Raw genomic sequence first — 18,336 nt, 5'->3', positions numbered from 1 at the left:
AAAAACGTTCGAAACGTGAAACACATCCTCGGATGGTAATTGTTCAACTGGTGGCAAAATTTGAGCTGTGAGGAAACGTAAAAGTGAAGTGAAGAATAGAAATTGAGAATATTGCTAATGTTGCTTGAAGTGGTGACAAAACCGAGGATTTTCGATTCATCGGCGGTCTTTGGATTAAGGCTTCCACACAATCGAACATATGTTACAACAAGGCTAATTAACTTCCCATAGGAAGTTATTGTAATGGGTCCGATTTGTCAAATTGAAAATTTTGACATTTCTCGACGTTTTAAGGTCCCCAGAGTCGAAATAAAAGATTTTTAGAAAGATGTCTGTGCGTGCGTGTGTACGTACGTTTGTACGTCCGTACGTCCGTACGTTCGCGACGTTTTTTTCGTCGTCCATAGCTCAAGAACCAGAAGAGATATCGACTACAAATAAATTTTGTTATACAGATAATAAGGCAGAAAGATGCAGAAAGGGCTCTCAAGAAAATTGCGTGGGGCGTTTTTTTACCATATCAGTTTGAAAAAAAGGTGGAAATTTTGGTTAACCCTAAATATCTTACGCACCAAAAATGCTAGAGACTTGAATTAAATTTTATATAATATACTGTAACGTGATACCCAACAGGTATATTTTTTGAAAAAAATTAATATAACGGTTTTTTTTATAAATCAATAAAACTGAAAAAAAAATTTGGGACCTCTAAAATTTTACGACTGAAATATGATTTCATCTCTAAAACAATTTTGCGCAACGAAAAATAATGTTTTTGACATCTGATAAAATTTTGAAAAAAATCGAATTGATAGTTTTTTTATAAAAAATAAAAATCTAAAAAAAAAATTACTCAAAGTTCGTAAAAATTGAATATCGATTCAAATATCTTTTCATAAACTTGAAATTTAGGTTTCAAGCTTATTTTATCTTATAAGAAATGTTGTTTTTAACGTTCTGAAAAATGTTGTGAAAAATCGAATTGATAGTTTTTTTTTGAAAAAAAATTAAAACATAAAAAAAAAATGTTTTAAAGTTGGTAAAAATTGATTTTCGACTCCAATATCTTTTCAAAACTGTCAGATATTGGCTTTAATTTACTTTTATCTTTCAAAAAATCTTGTTGTCAACATTCAGTTAAAGTTTAAAAAAAATCGAATTGACAGTTTTTTTACAAAAAATTAAAACCGAAAAAAAAATGAACAAAAGTTGGTAAAAAATGATTTTCGACTTAAATATCTATTCAAAACTTTGAGATAATAGCTTCTTATTAATTTTTTCTTATAAGAAATATTGTTTTTAATATTAGGACAAATTTTGAGAAAAATCGAATAAACAGTTTTTTTTACAAAAAATTAAAACCTAAAAAAAAATATATAAAAGTTGGTAAAAATTGATTTTCGACTCAAAAATCTCTTCAAAAATTTAAAATATTGGCTTCAAACTAATTTTATCTTATAAGAAATATAGTTTTCAACATTTGCTAAATTTTTTTAAAAATTCGAATTGACAGTTTTTTTACAAAAAATAAAACTCTAAAAAAAAAACAATACTAAAACTTGGTCAAAATTTACTTTCGGCTCAAATAGTTTTTCAAAAATGAAAAATATTATCTTCAAACTTATTTTATTTCACAGAAAATATTGTTTTCTATATTCAGTCATTCTTATATAAAAATCATTTTTCATAAAAAATAAAGTCTACAAAAAATTAGAACGCAAATTTGGTACAAATTGATACGATTACGTATACATGCAAACTTTTAAGCAAGACAAATCGACAGACGGGATGGAAAGTTATCAGTGTGAGTCGCATCCCAGCCTCTTTTTTTTTAAGGCCTTGGTCGGTCGATCACCATCAACTTAGTATCTTCGCTGGTAATGTCCTTGAAATTTATCAAAATGTTAAAGACTTCCATCAAAAAGTCATCTCCAGTAAATGGAGTCTATTTTTACATCAGAAGAAGTCACGTCATATTATAGGCTCGGAGAATTCAATGTTTATTGAAAAGCATCTCCATTTTTAAAGTGTCACTATTAATTATTACTCAAAATGATATAAGATGATTTTGTATAGATTGCATTTAGTGATACTTTTATATCAAACATGATGGCAGCTTCCAACAAAAGTAACGAAACAATAGAAAATTTGAAAGAGGTTCCTTAAAATATTATTTCTCGAAGACTTCATCACAATAGTTTCTCGGGATCTATCAATTTTTAATAGAAAACATAACGCCACAGTTTTGAATCGGTCATGGGAAATTGAATAAAAAGAATATGATGCTACAACCGTAACAGTGGCAGCTTTTTGGTTTTGAACTGTTAGTGGCATGCCAAATTTATTGAATAAAACATATTCTAATGTTTTAATATAAATCAATAATTCTAAGCTGAGAACATATTTTTTAATTAGATGCATCTTAGATTATCATTTAAAGACTCCATACTAAGGTAAAATGTATTTAATATTGGAATAAATTAATTGAGGGGACATTGGCACCATATTTTTATCTACTTAGTATATTGCACAACTGTTGATGAAGTTTTATACTAAAATTTAACTGACTTAGTACTGATGAAGATGATATTGACCCAATAATAATTCCAACCATAAAACAAAATTGGCAAATAGCTTTTATGGTTGGCGAGTTGGAGGTTTATTAAAAACTTTGAGAGAAAGGGGCAAGTGTATGTTCATGTGACCAGAACGAAAGCAAAAACTCATAAAAATATGTGAATTGTTTCAAATCTTATTAAATGAATGGGGTAGTAAGTTGACCATACTACGAACTATGTTCAAAGATTGCGACCGAATTGCCTAATACCCTATTATCAATCTTATATGTAGTTTAAATGCTCATTAAATGTTCATTTGGGATCAGGAATAACCCCTAAGTCAGAAAACACAGAAACTTTACTTAAAAGCCATTTATCCAACGTATAGTTAAAACTAAATGGAGTTTGCCAAACTCATGGTTTTAAACTTGTCAATATTTAAATCGAGACGATTTTAAAAAGCCTTCTTACTAAAGTAACAGTCAGAAATAGATTTAATTCTTTGAAAAAGCATAATGTCATCAGCATAAGTAAGAATAATCGAAACCAAGTCATTTATAAATAAAGAAGAGGCTGGGATGCGACCCACACTGATAACTTCTCATCCCGTGTGTCTAAAAATCTTTTATTTCGATTCTAGTGACATTAAAACGTCTATAAATGTCAACATTTTCAATATGACAAATCAGACCGATTACAATCTTCTTATGGGAAGTTAAAAATGAGTTCTTTTTTTTCGAGAAATTATATTTTATAATAATTTTTGAAATTGTACAGGTATGTTTTTCAAATCTTTAAATTTAGGTACTATTTTAAAACAGATTCTTTGCATATATATGAGCAAAAATGTGAACCAACTTTCTTTGAAATCACGTAAAAGATAAGGATTCAAGATAAAGAACCAACCGCAACAGTTGCGAATATTTCAAAAAGGTCTCCTTTTTAAATAAAGGACCCAGAGCTTAATGATCTGAAGCCTTTCAGTACGTTTGAACTGTACATTCTTATGTTTTTCTATAATGCAGTTCTTTCAGATTTTTTTTTACGGAAAACGTTGTTATGAACATTGTTCCCAATTTTTAAGATAAAGGAATTAATCTTTTAAGCAAACTTACGACATTCTTTAAAAAACAATGTTTTCCAAATTGTTAGATATCATAGATATCATAAGGGCTAGATAAGAGAGAAAACAACTGATGGATTTATAGATGTGTTCATCTCGAAAAAAACAAAAACACTTTTAAATTAAAATACCAGCATATCCTTGCCTAATCATCATTTCCGTTTTACTGCATGCCCAGAATTCCCAAAATATATTCCAGACTAATCAGAATTCTGCTCATTTGCACGTTTAATATAAGTTCCTTATATACGTATAATGTTCCTACTTGTGTTTCTCTATTAATTTATATTCCCATAAAAATCCGTCGACCAAAAATAAGGCAATCTCTTGAAAATGAATATAAATATTTTCCACCAACAAACCGTTTGTTATACCTTTAATAGCCAGCTTTTATAGAAGCATCTACATGGCAGCTAAATGCCTAGTTCCACCCTACATATATTATTTCGATGCTGATGCTAAAGCTAAAGTTGTAGCTGATCCCTAAGAACAACCATGTTTGTATAGGATATAAGTGGTAAGCATAAAATTAATTCGAAACATGCATGCAAAAGGGGTAAGTAACGTAATGTACGTAGGTATACTGAAATGAGTACACTTTACAGCCCGCATGCAAATCCATCTCTCAACACCTCTTCGCGTCACTACCTCCTTTCACGTCGAGTACATATTTTCAACCCTCACAACTTGCAGCAACATTCAACAAGGTTTCACAAAGCAAACTAAACTTTAAAAAAAGCTGTATTTTCGATATGTGCAAGATCGTAGGTTTATAATACCCCTCGCTTAAACTTCAACACGCTGATGCTGCTGCTTTGCCAACAAGCTACCGCTGTCAACCACTGCCGTGCCGTGTCGACGACCATGATGATGAGCCCAACGTTGATGATGAGGATGAGGAGTCCTTACCACATGCAGCAACAGTGAAGGCAGCAGCAGAAATACACACAGAATATAGTACATCGCCGTCGTCGTCGACTCAACTCTAGACCGAACGTCCACAAGGACTGACTGATACCGGATTTGGTCATAATTAATGGCAATTTCCTTGGCTTTATCGCAACAGAACAGCAAAGTACTCCTGGAACATTACTGATGCGGATGCGTAGCGTACATTAACATTGGTACATTGGACTTGGTCTTAACTGGGGCTGATGGAGGCTGGCGGCTGTTGGCTGTTGGTTGTGAGTTGAAAGGGATGAATGGCGATTAACCGCCTTGTCCTCTTCCCACCATCACCGCACACCACAAGCATCAAGGGTGGTGTGTTTTGGTTGTTGTAAGCCTCTTTTCTTAATTTATTACCACAGGAAATTAATTGCTGAATAATAGCAGTTCTAAATGTAATTTTGCCCAAACTTTAATTACGACAACGACATTTGCCACCATTTTCCTTATGTTGTTTTTAATCTTCAAGATATTTTCTTTTTTTTTGAATAAAATTGTGAATGGTGTTGACTTCTTAATGCTATGCACCCCTATGCTCCTTTCCTCCTTTACTTCCACTGGAACTGCCACTACCATTCATACTGACTGTCCAAATTTTGTATTTTTTGTTTTTGTTGTTGTATCATTTATTATTCTGTAAACAAATTGTTTAATTTGCTTTTTTACGCGTGTTAATTAAACGTGAACGTATTTAATGATTAATTAACAGACTTTTAATGAATATTTGTCGACATTACTCGCATTTTGAGGAAACAAAACACAAAATAAGGATATTTTTTTGTTATTCATTTGACGATGTTGAAAACGAGGAAAACAAATTGTGTAGGTAGATCCTTTGCGTTTGTTGTGCTCTAATATTTTTTTTGCTTTCCTAAGTATTTAGTTTCAAAGCGGAAAAAGGAAAACGATTAATTTAATTATAAAGAGGAAAATAATAAGTTAAAAGAGGTAGGTTAGGTACCTTGCTATAAACCAATTGGCATATCAAATTGCTAGTGGGTGTTTTTGCATTTAATAAAGGAATATTTCTCTATCTCGTTGATTTGATTAAAATTACACAATTTTTAGCGACTTAAAGAGAAAATAAAACCTCATTGTCGTCAAATTTCAACTCTTAAAAAAAATCCTTTTTTGTTTGAATTTAATTAATTAATGCAGAAGGATATTCTGGTTACAGAAGTGTTTGTTCATCTTCGAGTATATCAATCCCCAATCAAAGCTCAAATTATTCCTTATTAATTTAGAGAGATGGTTTCTTTAAAGATATCTAATGGTGCAAAATTTAAGGGGTTAAAATTGTATTAAGTAGCGATTTTCTAAATATTTTGCAATGTGCTAAGCTATTCCGAAATGTTAATTATTTCTTTTCGTTTTGCTATTTTTGTAAATTGTTTATTCCTTTAATTGAAAAACTGGGATCCGAATATGTTATAAACAGTAACAGTTAGTGAACAAAAAACAAAGCAAACAAACTTAAACGGACCTATTAATTAAAGTTCCTAACTGAAGACTCAACCATTATGTCCACTGCTCTTATACAATTACTTGTACTTATGCCATATAAAAGGTTTTTCAATTAGTGCTAGTAGATTTTGGTGCCCCGTGGCGGCCATTTTGTTTTTGTGACATGTGTCAAATCTTTTGTTTATTATTCAGTTGTTTAAGCCAAATCATCATGTCAAGTTACACCATTGAACAGCACGTTCAAATGATAAAACCTTATTATCAAAATGAGTGTTGGTTAACGCAAACTTTGCGAGCATTGTGGCCGTTTTACGGTGGCCCTTCACAGTCGACTCTTGAAAACAATCATCTAACACCCGTACGTTCAAAGAACTCAACATCGGCTGAGAACATCACCGCGGTCTGTAAAAGTGTACAGCAGAACCCGAGGCAGACTATTCCTTGTCGTGCACAACTTGACCCATCGCATACTTCAACTTGGCGAGTTTTGCGTCGGGACTTGGGCCTACACCCGTACAAGATCCAACTAACCCTTTAAGTGTTAAGAAGCAAACCACGTGAGGTTGAACAGGTGATATCGCATCCTCAAAAAGCTACCATTTGGTGTGGATTTTGGGCCGGCGGCGTAATTTTTAAAAACGATGTTAGTGAGGCGGTCATCGTCAACAGCGAACGCTACATAATGATGATAACTAATTTCTTATGGCCCAAATTGAATTGGTTCCCAGTATGACGGCAAGGCACTACGTACTACACAGCAAACGCGACGATTGAGATATTCCATGAAAGATTTGAGGGTAAGGTTATCGCTCACAGGGGTGATGTGAATTAGCACCCAAGGTCATGCGATTTGATCCCGCTAGATTTTTTCCTGTGGGGTTTCTTGAAGTCGCAGGTCTATACAAATAAACCACAATCGACCGATGCCTTAAAGTTGAACATAACACAGACTATCGCTCAAATTCAGCCGGGCCTATGCGGAAGTGTCATTGAAAATTGGACCTATCGGATCCGTGCCACCGTAAGGACATTTAATTGATATCACATACCACACTTAATGGCATACATAGCCTTTCCAATAAAAATGTAATGTTGGTTATACCGCATACATACGAGTAGATTGTTTTATTCCATTTCAACATCTACCTGCCCTAATTGAATAACCCTTTAGATTTAGAAAAATGCTGAAAGTTAAAGGAGCCATACTGTAATTTTAACTTTATGAAATTGTTAAAAGATAGAAAGAAGGTAAGATCATTAAAAATTAGGTAAACCACCTTTTAAGCTTATAAGATTGCTAAAAATATGTACATTTTGACCTAAGTTTTGTAGTTAGAGTTTATGCGTTTTGCTGTTCAGAAAAATCTTACAATGTTTACTGTTTTTAAATTATAGAAATACAGTAAAAAGAGATTTTCGAAGACGCGAGATTTTATGGTTTCTTATAAAGGCATTAGGTTTTTTGCCCAAAACCATAACGCCCAAACCTTTAAATGTCATAAGGCCAAACATTAATCACAAGGCCCAAAAATTAAAAATAAAAACTCCAAAAAACACAAAGAAAATGTCCTAACTCTCAAATAAATTTGAAATAAAAGAACGTATAAATTGTTAGTTCTCATTTTGCCCAAAAGATCTTTTGAATTTTGAATTTGTTGTTTTTTCCGAAAGGGTTTTTGGGAGAAAGAGCCATTTTTGGGCGATATGAGATTTTTAATAATTAAGCGTTATTTTATTGGGCAAGGAGACTGAATTCTTCTTTTGATTTGGAATGTCATAAAACCCAAAAGAGTCTTAATGTCCAAGGGTTATGTAATATTGTTCAAATCGTACAACAACAAAACGTTAGTAAATTTGTTTTGGGCGCTATGACATTTTTAATTTTTGTGACATGATTTTGGAGAACAAAATTTAATTTTTTTTTTAAATTCTATGCAAACTTAAGGGATTACGAATACCCTTTAAGTGATTATACACATTGCGAGCAGTTTAGAAAGGTAGTAAGGTTGGAAAGGAAATACCAATGAACATAGGTTTTGAATGTCTGCGCATTGCAGGTCCCCTTTATCCCTGGTAACAGTACTCGCACGCAGGCATTGTTGAGAGTTTAAAGTCACTAGGCCCTAGTTCTAAACGGACCACCACCTAATTTTTTTCTTCCATGACCTTGAAAAGATGGGACGTTATTGCAATTGGAAGATAGTTAAAGGGGGAGAAGGATTCATCTTTTGAAGAAAATGCTGAGACAAATGCTGTTTTAAATCCTCTCGAAAGAGACAAGTAGAAAAGCTTATGCAGTGGATTTGACCTCTTTGGCACAATAGGACAGATATTATCCATGATATTTTAAAACTGTCGAAACTCTAAGAGTGGTGTGAAGATTCGTCTAATAAACTCCTTTACGGAAGAATTATCATGTCACTCTCTACCAGCATCAATTCATCAGGAAAGTTCGCTGCAAGCAAATTGGCTTTATCATTTAAGTTTAAAAAACGAATTTCACTATAAGCAAGCGTAAGAACTGACGATGATGAAGTGTAACCTACATTTGGCTACATCGATGGCCAAAAGTCAAGTCTTCGAAGAATAATACTCTCAGGACAACTTTCTTGACAAATTGCGATTGTTTTGTTTTGCACGAAGCTTGGTTTTTGTTTTGTTAAAAATAAACTTCTTCCATATCAATATCTTCAAATTAAGCCTTTATAACATATCAATAGCCATTTTTACTTTTCGTATAAGTGAAATACAATTACACTGACATCATTAGCCCAAAATCCGCACTAAACAATTATTCTTACGCGCACCAAAGGCAACAACACTACTTATGATCTAAAAATAAGCTTCATAAGTTTGATTACTTTAAAAAGCACTATGAAATTAGTCGCTAACTTTATTTTGAAAATTTAGAAAAATAAGTATGACAAGAAAATTTCGTTCAATGCAAAAAAAGAAAATTTAGCTACACAGAATTTTACTTCAACAATTTTTGACAGCTTTGTTTATAGTTGTATTCTGTTTCCAATTTTTAATAAGGGATTGTTCGTTTTTCCATATTTTTTTAATTTAATTTTTCAAATAATCTTTCTTGAGATGACATTTATAGGTATCCCTATTGGTAGAAACATCAACAGGTATCTTTTTGAGCTGTCTTTCTCTTGCGGAAATCCATTGTTGCAAGCCGAAATTTGTCTGATTACCATAACTTTTAAGTAAATCGACAAAACCCTGTTTGTACAATGTAGTTGGTCCTTTTTTAATTTTCATTCGATAGACTAAGTCATTCAAAGTTGTTAGATTATCAAAGAATTGATCAGCGTTATATAATCTAAAGTGAGATTTTTTTCCACGATTCGTATTGTTATATCCTTCCATATAACTTTCTTCATGACATTTAGAACGACTTTCTGGTTTGAAATCATTTGCGGTATAGCTCTTTCGGTATGTGGAAATCAATAGTTCAGGATCATATTTTGGTTCGACATATTCTTTTAATGCTCTGTTTTCATACCAATTTCCTATTAGAACACCATCTCTGTATTTTCTTGCATATCTAGGATTTAAAAATGAATAACGATCTTTTTTCATTTCTAATTTTGTTTTTGTTTTTTTAAAATGAAGTTTGATAGACTTTTCTTTAGAAATCAGGATTCACTTAAAATAATAAGGTTTCTATATTGTGTATACTTTCATTGGGTGTTTTAAATTTAAATTAATTCTAGTTTCTGGTAGATGGCATCCGTAACTGCATGTTCCGAATGCCATCACACGCATACACAGGAACTTAAGGGGTAATGTGCACAACATATTGTTGAAACACAGTTTTAGCTTTAAGAAAATAGGAACAAATTTAAGAAGAGATACTGGTCCTTATTGCTCTTATAGTTTTGAATATCAAAATGACAGAGAAAGGCACTGTTTTGTAAAGTATTCCACAATCTCCATGTGCGGTTAAAATAAAAATCTCTTTACTTGACAGTAAGTAAGCCAGTATGTGTGAAATGGAGCTCAAGGGTAAATTGATGAGAATTCTTGCAAAGCGCGAATTGGGTTTTCTTGTCAATTAATTACATGCATTTCTTCTTATTTTCAAAATATGTCTTTAAATCAAGACATATACAGAAGTGCTTTCACTAACTCTTTCATTACTAAATCAGAAGTTCTGTGTTGTGATTCAACACAATTCAATTTGGTTGAACACTTTGAGAATTTTCAAGAGGCTCAAAGAGGGTATAGAAATGGAAGGGCCAATTGAGTACGTTGAAACGAAGTTGGTTCTTTCTTTCGACAAACCCTTAACTACTCCCACGCGTCATATTTAAGCGACTTCCAGCGATGTGTTTGAGATACTTCGAGCTCTATCTCAATCTCGACGATAGCTCCCAGACTATTCTTTTCCACGTTCTTCTACATCTGTTGACTCTCCTGCTTTCATAAGGGAATGGATTCCACTGCAATGCCTGTCCTGTGCATTGCAGTTTCTCGTCATTTGGGGAAGATCTATTACACTATGAAATAACAAAGGTGTTGAAGTGATCAATGCAGGATGATCCACTGCAGAATTATGATTGTTCAGCGCCAAGTGTTGCTCCGAGGTGTTTTAAAACAATGTTCGCTATCATTTCGGTGACCGCAGGCAAAATGCAAATGCCTGTCTATGCTTCTCATTTTACAAGTTCTACTCTTTTTGGAAGCAAATGATTCTCAATTTTCACCGCACCACTTTGTTGTTCTTCAGTGTTTAGATCGCGGTGCATATCTTTTCCTTACTTGAATTGTATGCATTGGGCAACTCAGAAGATGGCAGTTGCATGTTGTTGTCGATTGTAAGGCTTAAAACCAAACTAAAATGTTCCTTCCACCTTCCAAACTGGTCGTCATCCGAGATCAGTAGGGAACCATCTAAAGCTTTTACTAGGTGATATTTTGAGCTATCAACACCAGCGAACTCCAAAGCCAAAGCGTTGGTGTAATTGCCATTATCACTTCTAACGCTAAGTTGAACATCTTTCGTCCTGATGCGGTATGATAGTTCTAGCTCGTTTTTTCTTCACTCCGAGTAGTTGTCTAAGGCTCCTCTAAAAGCCAGGTGTTGATTCTTCTTTGCACACGACCAATTATTCTTTCAGTACTTAATATAAAAGCATTTTCAAGCGTTTTCTATATTTTCGCCTAAAAGTCCTTAAGTTAGTTCAAATTCAATCTCCATAAATAAATTCATAATTATACTATTATGATCTCTCCACATGATTGTAGGCAACACTGTAGAAGCATTCTTTCTCTTTGTCGTTGTGGGCCTTAACACTGTGACATTGGGTATTCTACTTTGCAATCTGGCCTTCACATGCTATTCACCTAGTGGTTCCCAAAAAATCGGACTTCTGTAGCTGTTAAAGTTATCAGCAACCCGATTTTATCTTTAAAAGCTCTCCCAGGTGTCTATTCGGAATAGAGAAGTACACCATGTAGTACCCGTGGCATGATGGGTAGTGCGTAGGACTGTTAGTGACGAAGATCAGACTTCAGCTCATCTTAAACTCAAAAAAAATAAATAAAAAGTCAGCAGATGTCGATACCACACTCTTCAATAATGCAATGTTTTCCAGTCAATTGGAAGACCGCTGTGGTTCATTCTTCCCCGAAAAAAGGAAAGGACAGCTCCAACCTGTCAAATCTTCGGTTGATAAGTCTTCTTCCAAAGATCAGAAAAGTTTTCGAGAAGATCATAATAAATGCGCTGACTAGGTTGGCTGCGGACAACAAAAGAATTCCGGATAAACAGTTCCGGTTCAAGGCGGATCATGACACAAATCATGCTGCGTCTAATCTCGTTTCTGATATCCAACGGAATAAATCAAAACAACAATGCACATTGCACAGGTTCATTATATTTCTAGAGACATACAAATGCTGCTCTGACCAGGGTCAGAGGAGAAGAGAGGACGAAACGGCTGTTTTACAGCAATGGGTTTGACTCCAGAGTGAAGGTAATTTACTACATGGCCCTCATGATCGTTTTGTGTATTTCAACGTTGCCCCTCCCCAGGGTTGAAGGTTGTAAGTCACTAGGCCCTAGTTCACAACGGACTGTTACTTACTTACTTAAGGTGGCGCTTCAGGCTGGGGCGGACCTGGGCCTCAACCAACATGCGTCTCCAGCCATCTCGGTCCCTAGCTAGATGTCTCCAGTTTCGCACGACAAGTTGGTTGAGGTCTTCACCCACCTGCGTGTGCCACCTGAGTCCCGGTCTACATCTACTGCGCCGTCCCTCGGGACTGGATTCGAAGACCTTCCGGGCTGGAGCGTTGATGTCCATTCACTCTACATGACCCAGCCATCTAAGCCGTTGGACTTGAATTCTGCTAACCAGGTCAGTGTCGCTGTACAGCCCGTACAATTCATCGTTATATCTTCTCCTCCATTCTCCATCTATGCGTATGGGACCAAAAACCACCCGAAGAATTTTTCTCTCGAAGCATCCTTAGACGCTCCCATCTTTCTTTGACACGTTCCAGGCCTCAGCGCCATAAATGAGAACCGATATGATGAATGTCTTATAGATGGTTATTGTAGATGCTCGAGAGAGGACTTTACTTCTCAATTGCCTTCTAAGTCCAAAGAACCAGCGACTTGCAAGAGTTATTCTTCATTTGATTTCAGCGCTGGTGTCGTTGCCTGTGTTAATAGTGGTGCCTTGGTAGACAAAGTCATTAACTACCTCAAAGTTATAGCTGTCCACGTTGACTTTTTGTTCAAGATATCGTTGTTCAACATCCTTTTTTGATGACACCATATACTTGTACTCGCTCTAATTTACCACTAAAGCCATCTTCTTCACTTCCGTCGCAATGCTCAAAAACGCTCCACTGACATTACACTTTGATCTAACAATTATGTCAATATCATCTGCGTATCCGAGTAATTGAATGGACCTTTGAAAGATTGTGCCTCTAATGTTGAACTTTGAATTGTGCACAGTTATTTCCAGAACGATATTGAAGAAGTCGCATGACAGTGCATCATCTTGTCTTCATTTGACATCAAATGAATCGTTGAGATCTTTTCCGACCTTGATAGAGCAGCGTGCCTTCTCCATCTTCATTTTGCAATGTCGGAGAAGCCCTATAAGGTGTTCACTAAATAGTTCAACCTTACTGGAACTGTAGACGCCACCGTTGATTCCATCTCGAGAATTCGTCCGATGCCGTCTGGATGAGGAGAGGTACCTTAATCAATGAAATTGGATTTAGCTGCACAGATGGTAGATTCGCTGATAATCAAATTTTACCACGAAAAATTGGACCGTTACTTAATTATCTTCCCCGAACCGAGTGATTTTGATTTCCTAGACATAATTTAAAATTTGTATGAAACAAAAAAAAAACAATGTTTCATCAGATGATGTAATTTTACGTTAAGCTCAAACTTTAAATGAAACAAAACCTTTGCATATCTTTTACCAAAACTGTAGTTGTCGGTAAATTTTAATTGACTGCAATCATTGACGAAATATGATACAGGGTAAAACGGATGGATTATCCCTCATTAAAAACTATAATTGGAAATGATGTTGCGAAAATCCTCTTCAAATATTTGTCATTGAATTTTCAAATCCCTGAACAGCGCAAAACTTCGCAATAAAAGGGAATATTTCCACAATTTCACTCACAAGAAATGTATCCTCAATATCCTATCATTGTCATGTTATACATAATCATATCCATACACAGGTAACATAGTAAACCTAATAAAAATCACTCTAACGTAATATCGTCTCATCGTTCGTCGCATACGATGGCAATGGCAAAGCATAGCGCACACATCACGCAATAGTCACATGCAATAAATTCGAACAGCAATTCCCACGGGTAAGCGAAAAGTAATGAAACTTAATACAGCAATTTACCATTGCCGCGTATCCTTTTGGCAGGATATTTTCTTTTTTTTTCTTTTTTGTCACTGTTCGTTACTCCTCCCATTTGTGAAAATGTGAAAAACCCTTGAGAGGACCTATAAATCGAACACACTTACCTGACATTCCAGCGTTGCACTGCCACCCTCTAATGCAAACACAAGTTGCCTGTAAACGGCTATCATCGGTGAGACTGCATGAAATCGGTTTTGAAAATGGAGAAAAAAAAGAGGAAAGTTCTCATCAAAATTCCATTGGAAACTTCTGGAGTTGTGATTTGCGAATCGAATTTTTGCTATGCGAACATAGACTGTGATCCTTAATCTAAGTCGAGTCGCAGCAAAATCCATTGAAAATCAAAATACTTACAATGTACTTCGACGAGGAATGTGGCATTTGCCACTGGCGGTATTCCGTTGTCTGCAAAACAGGTATAGGGCGCCATGTGATTGCGGCTGACATTGCTGATCTGTAATGTTTCTCCGCTTACTGAAGATACTGTGCTCCAAAACATCACCAGGGCAGAACATCAAATGCGGAAAAGGAAAAAATAAAAATGGAGAAAATTTCAAAATTCAAAATCAGAAATTGTTACATCATCATCAGTGCGCTGCACGTCGCACATATGAACAAGGATACAAAGGACTAACATAGAACTCAAGAGCAACACACACTTGAGCTCTAGAAATCCTCATTTAAACTTACACTCTTCCCTCTCGAGAGCAATAGTTCGACCATCGCCACGACGCCACTCGACATGCGGCTGGGGGTTTCCGTGTGCAGCACAAGCCAAACGGAGGTTCTTCCCTTCCTCAACGATGATGGTCCTTTGGATATCAGGTGCATTGATATCTGGAGTAAGTAAGCGGACAAAAGGGTTTGGATGATGGGTTAGAATGGAATTTGTAACAAAACGACACAAAAAAAAGTGGTTAACTGTTCTTTGTGACCTCCATAAAAGGGAGTGAAGCACATTGTTAAACGATATAAAAGTTTTCCAAGGATTTACCGGCTGCACTACTTGACAACGATGGACGGCAACAACGACGACAATGAAGAGGGAGCACCAACCCGACTCGTTCCTAGTTTTTTAATTAATAAATCACATAACAAACATAGTCCTTGGACTCTTCCTCTTCCTCCTCCTCGTCGTCGTGGTCGTTGTGGCCGTCATAGTTGTCGTCGTCGTCGCCGTAGTAGTTGTCGACATCCTCGTTTTTCTCGTTTGAGGCATTAGATCGAATCCTTAAAACCACAATACAAACTTGCAACAACTACTTTTCAGTAGGTAATACTTCTGCTTCTGTAACTGCTCTCAGAAGCACCTTTACCCATGTATAGATGAGTATAGTTGCAAGTTGCGATTCACAATACAATACATATGTACCTGCAATCGATGGCGGAATGAGCAGCTCACTTGAATAGGTCCCATTAACTTTAACTTTCCATGCATTTATGCCCGGAATTCCAGGTGTTCCATTAGTGCCAGGTTTTCCCGTACGTCCTCGAGGACCAGCAATTCCTGTAAGTGAGAGTGGAAGTGTGGGAGTAGATATTAGATTGAAAGTGTACATATGTTCAAGAATTTCATCAAAAGTTGTATTATATGGGTTTTCATATATTGCTTCATTGTTATGTGTTGGATTACAATAACATCAGTAGGTATACAGTTAGAGGGTAAGTTATTGAATTGTAAGTAATTATGGTCATAAATTGAGCTAGTGATGGCGAAAGAATCATGACGCCTTGCACGGGTTTACACAATATTAAAGTCAAGATAAAATAGCTAAGGCCGTGAAGAAAAATTATGTGCAAAATCAAGTAAAGGAATTTTGTATCTCACATAATTAGAGCAACCCATTGCATTATGCACCCTAATTTGTTTAGCTAGAAAAAAATCACTCGCACTTGTGTTATTAATATTTAGTTCCAAAAATACTAAAAATAAAAAAAGAGGCCAATGACATTATAAAGATTCGTTATGTGCATCTTCGACATCGCCAACAATCCTGCAAAATATTTGAGTTTTCTTAGACGTTGCAAGTATCTTACTTACGTCTCTTTTCATTGATTAATTTTCGAACATCGGCGTTTTCGTAATGTTTTAAATCCTTTTTAACCGTTATTTTAATAAACAAAGCCCTATAGTGAAGTAGGCAGCTGATTTCATTGTTTTAAAAATTATATTGATAATTTTAAAAAAGATCAGTATGCAAACACCTTTTGAAGGAAATTTTTAAAATAAGTCTTGAATTTATTTTAACTGAGTGTATCGATTTATTCGAAGATTCTGAAGTCAATAACATTCTGGGCTAATGAATAAATTAGATTCCACAAGAGCTCGTAAAGAACCAGGGCCTAATGACCAACAACTCTCAACCATTCCTTTGTGCGAGTAATGTTAGAAATGGAAGGACCTACAATTTGTACGCCGAATCCAAACAACTAATTTGAGTTAGCAGTTTCATGGCAAGAATTTCTCTTAATTCATTCAAGGAGGCAGAATCTTTGAAAAAAAAAACTTTATGTGGTACAGACAGGGATTGAACCCAATACCCCTGACATGAGAGCCTTACACACAAACCATCAGGAACTAGCCATGGGTATAAATACAGTTCTAGACTCTTTAAATAAAAATTGTCTTGACTAATCTGGAACGATTTAAGAAGATCTTGAACGGTTTGACTTTGCATACTTTAATTTGCCATAAACCAATTTTTTGAAAGTTATTCTTATTTTACGGCACAGATCCTGAACATTATCATGAAGCACCTTGTATTGTCTGGACTGTATTTGAAATAGTTAAGAAGGGTTTAAGGCTATCGCAGAACATTTAAAATTAAAAAAGAGGCTGGGATGCGACCCACACTGATAACTTCCCATCCCGACTGTCGATTTGTCTTGCTTAAAAGTTTGTCTATATGTACTCGTATCAATTTTTACCAAATTTGCGAACTATTTTTTGTAGATTTTATTTTTTATGAAAAAACGGACTGTTGGATTTTTATATAAAAATCATTAAATATTGAAAACAATATTTTCTGTAAAATAAATAAAGTTAAAGCCAATATCTAAAATTTTTGAAAGATATTTGAGTCGAAAATCAATTTTTACCAACTTTTGTTAAATTTTGTTAGGTTTTTAATTTTTTGTACAAAAACTATCTATTCGATTTTTTTCAAAATTTTACTGAATGTTAACAACAATATTTTTTGAAAGATAAAAGTAGATAAAAGACAATATCTACAATTTCTAAAAAGATATTTGAGTCAAAAATCAATTTTTACAAACATTTATACATTTTTTTTAGGTTTTTATTTTTTGTAAAAAACTGTCAATTCGATTTTTCTCAAAATTTTATCGAATGTTGAAAACAATATTTCTTATAAGATAAAATTAGTTTGAAGTCAATATTTCAAAGTTTTGAAAAGATATTTGAGTCGAAAATCAATTTTTACCAACTTTTATTAATTGTTTTTCGGTTTTTAATTTTTTGTAAAAAAACAGTTAATTAGATTTTATTCAAAATTTTACTGAATGTTGACAACAATATTTTTTGAAAGATAAAAGTAAATTAAAACCAATATCTCAAAGTTTTGAAAAGATATTTGAGTCGATATTCAATTTTTACCAACTTTTGTTATTTTTTTTCGGTTTTTAATTTTTTGTAAAAAAACTATCAATTCGATTTTTTTCAAAATCTTACTGCACGTTGAAAACAATAGTTTCTGAAAGATAAAAATGAATCCAAGCCAATATGTCAAAGTTTTGAAAAGATATTTGAGTCGAAAATTAATTTTTACCAACTTTTATTATTTTTTTTTAGGTTTTTATTTTTTGTAAAAAAACTGTCAATTCGATTTTTTTCAAAATTTTATCGAATGTTAAAAACAATATTTGTTATAAGATAAAATAAGTTTTAGGCCTAAATGCCAAGTTTTTGAAAAGATATTTGAATCGATATTCAATTTTTACCAACTTTGAGTAATGTTTTTTTTTAGATTTTTATTTTTATAACAAAAACTGTCAATTCGATTTTTCTCAAAATTTGATCAGATTTCAAAAACATTGTTCTCCGTTGCTCAAAATTGTTTTGGACATGAAATTATATTTTAGTCGTTAAATTTTAGAGGTGACAAATTTTTTTTTCAGTTTTTTTTTGATTTATAAAAAAACCGTTAGATAGATTTTTTCAAAAAATATACTTCTTTGAGATCACGTTACAATTTATTATATAAAATTTAATTCAAGTCTCTAGCGTTTTTGGTTCGTAAGATATTCAGGGTTAACCAAAATGTTCACCTTTTTTTAAACTGCTATGGTAAAAAAA

General features: G+C 34.1%; 1 protein-coding gene across 1 annotated transcript in view; it reads right to left on the bottom strand.

Moving 5' to 3' along the window:
* Positions 1-18,336, bottom strand: part of LOC129951732 (uncharacterized) — a 230,557-nt gene that overhangs the window by 88,438 nt on the left and 123,783 nt on the right. Inside the window, exons 6-9 of the mRNA XM_056064037.1 lie at positions 15,394-15,528; positions 14,712-14,858; positions 14,376-14,504; positions 14,126-14,199 (exon numbers count right to left, since the gene is read on the bottom strand). Of these exons, the coding sequence (XP_055920012.1) occupies positions 14,126-14,199; positions 14,376-14,504; positions 14,712-14,858; positions 15,394-15,528 (485 nt within the window). The remainder of the gene's footprint in view (positions 1-14,125; positions 14,200-14,375; positions 14,505-14,711; positions 14,859-15,393; positions 15,529-18,336) is intronic.

Source organism: Eupeodes corollae, chromosome 3 (assembly GCF_945859685.1).
Source record: "Eupeodes corollae chromosome 3, idEupCoro1.1, whole genome shotgun sequence".
Lineage (NCBI taxonomy): Eukaryota > Metazoa > Arthropoda > Insecta > Diptera > Syrphidae > Eupeodes > Eupeodes corollae.
This window is presented reverse-complemented; position numbering and strand designations above follow the sequence as displayed.